We start from the raw sequence: 6,000 nt of genomic DNA, 5'->3' as shown, positions 1-6,000 counted from the left end.
AAATCCAGGTTAGGGCTGGGCACATAGCTCAGTTGGCAGAGTGCTGGCCTAGATGCATGGATCCTTGGGCTCAGGCCTCAGCACTGAACTAGGCATGGTGGAACAGGCCAGCAATCTCCACGCTGAGGCGGTAGAAGCAGGAAAAGCAGACGTTCAAGATCATCCATGGCTACACATGGAGTGTGAAGCCAGTCCAGGATACACGAAAGCTTGTCTCCAAAACAACACCAACCAAAAAAAAAGACACATAACACAAGCTACCTAAGTTTTTTAAAATCCAAGGCCTTTAATTCAAGCTTTGGGTAATGACCATAAATGCCTCCACAAACCCTCTTTTCCACGGTAAAGAGAAGGCACTAGGCATTACAGAACACTCTAAAGCACTGATTCCTTCTGATGCTGGTGGAGATAACACATTAAACAAACCGCAGGGTTTGAATACTAAACTCCTTAAAAACAATGAAAGAGCCTAGCGGTGGTAGCACACGCCTTTAATCCCAGCACTCGGGAGGCAGAGGCAGGTGGATTTCTGAGTTCGAGGCCAGCCTGGTCTACAGAGTGAGTTCCAGGACAGCCAGGGCTACACAGAGAAACTCTGTCTCGAAAAAAACCAAAAAAAAAAAAAAAAAAAAAAAAACCAAAACAATGAAAGAGACAATTCTGAAACTGACATAAAAATTTAAGTTAACCATTCAGTCTTCCTTGGGTTTCCAATGCATAATTTGAAATTAAGAGATAAAGTAGGTGAATATGATTTGGTTTTCACCATGTGTTGAGTTTCTGTTATATGTGGTAAACATAAAGACAGCATTATCATGCTAATTGATATTTCATGTTTTTCTTTAGGTGTGCAAAATAAACTTCAAATGATATATCCTGTAGAAGTATATTTCAAAAATCCTTGATATAACACTAATGACTTTCATATTCATGTCACAAACTGTATATAAATTGTGAAATTATTAAAATACATTTTTTTGAAAAATAATAAGATGACCATTTCTACGTAAATAAAGTTTCCCAGAAAGTTATGAAGCACTTTAGCATATAAAAGTAGTTGCCCCTTTCTGAAAGGTCCGTACTGTTTCACAGAATAACCCATTCAGTCCAGACAAATGATTTCATTCAAATGCCATACTCTTCCTAGGACAGTGGTATGCTTCAAGAGACTGTATCCATGAGTAAGAAAGGGGCACCCTAGATATGAGACCACAGTCACACACACAGAGAAACCTTCTTGGATCAGGAATGCCCTTGAAAATAACATCAAAAGAATAAGAGATGGCTTCTGAAGCCACCGTGTGGCTGCTCAGAAGGGCAGGTACTTAAGTCACAGCTATTTACACATATGCTGCTTTGTGTGTGCCTACCTGATCAGTGGCTTCTGCAACATTCCCATCTGAAACCAAACTATCTCATTCTACTTTTGGCAAGGTAGTACAAACAAAATGAAAACAAACAAACAAAAGTGTAATGCTGATTTACACAAAAGGTCCCATGTCAAACAACAACAGGAAAAGTCTTCTAAAAATCATCCATTAGGGGAAATAGTGTCACCCAACAAATAATGTTAAAAGGTAAATGTAAAACTCTCAAATAATTATTACATGAATGGCTTATCTTTGACATAAAAATATTCTTTTAAAAAACAACTATGATGTTCATAGTGAGAATGTCTTCAAAAGACATTCAAGCTACCTAGTGTATGCAGGCCAGTGAGTAAAAGAGAAAGGAGAAATCAGCTCGTCCATAGCCAGAACTACATGTGCCTCCTTCCTTGGAGACACACCTAAGTCGTACTTGTGAAAATGGTAGAGTTGTGACATGAAAACCTACCTGATAATTTAAAACACCAGGTAATAAACATGAGGGGCAACAAGAAATACTTTTGGGCAAGTGATTACTTGACATAATGCCTTTGAAATTATGTATCATAATTAAAAAAGAAAAAGCCTTACAATTAGCAGCCGGACCCTGTGAAACATATAGGACAATGGAAGGCACTACATAAGCCTCAGTTATATCTAACTCTAGTTGGAAAGTTCAGTTTTTCCTTCTTAAGAAGACAGCCAGTGTGAACATTATTCTTATATTCCCCTGAGTTCAACATGATTGGGCAAAGCAGCACCAATTTAAAAAAATATCTGCAATGCCGGCACTGCAGTTTGGAGTCACTTACACTGATGGCCCCATAGGTCTCTCATAAGAGCACTTTAGAACGTGATTAAAAATATGGAAATGTCTTTCGGTATTTCAGCATTGTGGAACCACCACAGAACGCACTACAAATGTCTGTTTATCCGCTCAGCCTTTCCACCTGTATCTAGCAATTGCTGCTTGTTTCCGTGCTATGCCACTGAGCTTGCTCCTGTGTGCGTCTAGATGAAATGTCAGTATGCTTCCTGCTTCACAGTCCTTTCTGGCTGGAAAACCTGGCAAGTATCATGTCATGCCAGTCTTGAGCAGTATGCCTTGCAGGTCCTCTGGTAAGGCTAGGATAATTGCATCTATATGTGTCCGTAACTTCTCCACAGTGTCAGGCTTCACAGGTAAATTCTCTCGGTCAGCCTGCAACTACATAAGGAATGGTTTTAGTGAATCTGTATTAATATATTGCCTTTGCTACATAAACACCTTTTTATAGAATGATCACTTGGAAGTTTAGGTCTCCGCCTAGAATTTACAGAAACTAAAATTGTAGAGAACATCAAGTGGGGGAGGGGTGTAAAGGACCTCAATAAAGGCCGTTCTATACACTCATAGACGATGCCTAAGGATAGTATGTGCCATAAAATCTAGGTAAGACAATGGCTTTAGAGAGTTCAGGAGATTCTGTTTTAAATCTCTTTTGAGGGGCTAGAGAGTTCAGCAGTTAAGGGCACTGGCTACACTTGTGGAAAACCTGGGTTCAGGTCCTAGCATATACATGGCTTCATACTGCCAATGGAGGGGGTGCCATTTTCTGGCTTCTGCAAGCACTGCATGCATATGGTGCACTTACTAAGAGCAAGCCATACATTTATACTCATAAAATAATTTTTAAAATTGTTTAAATGTCTTTCAAATAATTTAGAATCATTTGATCTATTTGAATGAGCAAAATTTCTAGTGATATCTACCATCAACTGGCCAATCTCAAATGTTCTCATTTAAAAAACGACTTCTGTAGTACACAACAGAGTGAGAGTCAGCTCAGATGAGAAAATATTTTCACAGAAAGGTCCATTTTCTATCCTCATCTCTTTAGTTACATACCAGCTTATTTTTCAGCTTCAACACAAGGTCCACTGTTTCTACTTCTGTGTGTTTCTGGATCCAGAGAAGGAGATCCTACAACAATAAGAAAATCCTCAGTTGGTACAGACTCAGAACCTCTCTGTTCCAGCCAGCGAGTCTAGCGGAAAGGAAGGACAAGACGGGAAGAAAGACAGGGCACACAATTCCCACACAGCAGTATAAGCCCAAGGGTAATTTTCATGAAAATCTAAAAGTGTTAAGTAGATAAATTTCAACATCGGCCAAAACAACTGTAAACAAAAATATAAGAAAACTCCTTTCTGAGGTGGCCTTTTTGTCAAGACAGAAAAACTGAACAGCAGCTCAATGCAATACTAATCTTTACTTAGTATATTAGTAATTTATAAGGAATAGTTAGCTAACAAATCAAGATAACCAAACACAAACATATTACTTGATATAATTTTTATATCTTCAAATAAGATCTTTATAGGGCTTACATGAGGTTGCTTTCATCATAGCATTTTTCTAAAAGCCACAGTCACTAGGAGTTTCTGACAGAAATGATAACACTGTGACCTGCCTACCTCAGCATTTAAAGCTAAATACAAATGCAACTTTTTAGACTGTACTGTCTCTACAAGTGTCCTGTGACGCAGGCTGTGAGACCAATATGAAATGCAGTCCAACCACATGCACAGTGCCATGCACAGCACCAACTGGAGGCGGTGACGAGGTCACACCAGAAGCCAGCTGGACTGAGCCTGCACGCATGTGAGTCCTGATCCCAGGTATACTCAATCCTTTAATATTTGCCAGTTTCCCAGATATAATACTCCTACTGCAGGTGATTTCATGCTACTAATGGAGGTCACTGAACACACAACTGGAAAGAGATGCGCACAGTTAGTTCTCATAGACCAAAAAGCAGACTACAGCACACCATGGCTTCACAGCGTGGGGTGCAGACTGAGGCGAGCTCACTGAACTGAACTACAGGTGCAGCAGAATGCAGATCACAACCCACCCACCTCCAGGACATGACAATTGAGAGAGAGCTCTGACTCATAGGACAGGATAGGAGAACGTTAGCTGTGCATACTATGTAAATAAAGTAGTGCTCTGTGTATAAAGACACTACTGACAAGACAGATACCCCAGGTTAGACCTTGTACCTGCATGGGGGAAAAGGAACCCTGGCCCTGAAATGTGTCCTCCAGATCATACTCACACTGCAGCATGCATGCACACACACATACATACACAGAATAAGTACGTAAATATAATAAAGTGCTGTCCGAGTATTACTCTAAGCCTCTAAGAATACTTTTGTACTCTGAACACTTGCATGTACTAATACACTTTTTTCTGACCTCTTCACAAAGAGCTTCTAGATGAAGTGCCTCCAATTTTTGAGTCATTTCTTTCCGCCGGGTCTTGAACCAGCCATCAAAATTTGGAGACTTTAGAAACTGCCTACAAAATAAATATTAAAAAAGCAAAGTTTAGTTAAGATTTATTTCTTGTTTCAAAATCCTCCTCTTAAAACAAAGCAAAGCAAAACAACAAGAACAAACAGGGATTCAAGTAGTCCAGGCTTGTTCTGAAGCCTGGGAAAAACAAACTCGTTAGGAAGCTGATTCTGGGTCCTCCTGGCTCCACCTCCCAAGTGTCTGGATTATAGACATGCAACACCATACCAGCCTTTCCTTCCTTTCTTATAGTTCAGAAACCCATACGATATGAATATCTTGGTTTTCAACTAGTTTTTTTTTTTTTTTTTTTTTTTAAGTAAAGATCCACAGCTAGGAGGAAAATAAGTAAAGAGCCTAACCGGTAAAGTCCAATCCAGTCGCCCTTTATTCCAGAGGTGAGCTGAGGCCCTGTTTTCTCAAGTGTTTTCATAAATTCTTCTGGAAGGAACTGCCGTAACTGGGGTGGACTCTAGAAAACAAGGCATAATATATTTAGAAATAAGGAACTGGTCTATTCAAAGCAGTTAAGTATAGCTAGACAATGAAAAAGAGGAAATTGCTTGAATATCACATACCTTCCACGGAGAAATACTTTTCTGCAAAGGCATCAAGCTTGCCACATATCTTTCCTGAAGCAAAAATAAATAAATAAATGTATGTATGTGTGTCTGGTGTTCTTACACAGTCTTACTTAAGGGAACTTACATTTTAATAAAGCGGTTGTCCAAGTGATACTATGGCATCACACACACACACACACACACACACACACAGCCTTTTTTCACCCAGTTTCTGTGTGAAACTTGTAACTCCTTACTACAGGCAGTTCATAGAAACCAGATTTTCACTCCCATAGTACGTAACAAAGATCTCTTAAGTCTTCCATGGCCTTTCTACATACAAGTTGCTAGCCAGGAGTTCTCTAATCTATCTGGTCAGAAAGGGTCTGGATCACAACTTCAAGGAGGAGTCTGCCAGACAGGCTCTGTTGACTCCCACCACCCACTGCATCAGTAACAGTGAACACGGATACCCAGGCTTCAGCCATGCTTATGCAAGGAAGTCTCTGTAGCATCCCAAAAGACATGGGTTAAAGAGTTCTAAGGTAGAACCCTGGCATTCATAGCGGTGGCACATTCAGAGACATCGTGCAAGCTTTAGTCTCTCCCTTCATACCTCATCCTATCTATCTGTACTCTTTGTAATGCTCTGTATAATAAACCAGCTAACATCAGTGTTTCCCTGAGTCATTCAAGTAAATTAGTGAAACCCCAAGAAGGGGATTATG

At 39.9% G+C, this 6,000-nt stretch overlaps 1 protein-coding gene across 2 annotated transcripts in view; it reads right to left on the bottom strand.

The window, feature by feature from the left end:
• Positions 1–262: 262 nt before the first annotated feature.
• Dennd6a (DENN domain containing 6A) overlaps positions 263–6,000 on the bottom strand; it is a 58,312-nt gene continuing 52,574 nt past the window's right edge. For both annotated transcript variants that reach the window (XM_021181499.2, XM_029469006.2), the window contains exons 16-20: positions 5,288–5,341; positions 5,072–5,181; positions 4,611–4,713; positions 3,256–3,330; positions 263–2,574 (exon numbers count right to left, since the gene is read on the bottom strand). In XM_021181499.2, coding sequence (XP_021037158.1) covers positions 2,443–2,574; positions 3,256–3,330; positions 4,611–4,713; positions 5,072–5,181; positions 5,288–5,341 — 474 coding nt within the window. In that variant the 3' untranslated portion in view covers positions 263–2,442. The remainder of the gene's footprint in view (positions 2,575–3,255; positions 3,331–4,610; positions 4,714–5,071; positions 5,182–5,287; positions 5,342–6,000) is intronic.

The sequence above is a fragment of the Mus caroli genome, unplaced genomic scaffold (assembly GCF_978045245.1).
Source record: "Mus caroli unplaced genomic scaffold, Mus_caroli_1 scaffold_12, whole genome shotgun sequence".
In the NCBI taxonomy this organism is placed as follows: domain Eukaryota; kingdom Metazoa; phylum Chordata; class Mammalia; order Rodentia; family Muridae; genus Mus; species Mus caroli.
The sequence above is the reverse complement of the archived record's forward strand: the minus strand, read 5'-3'. Positions and strand labels throughout refer to the sequence as shown.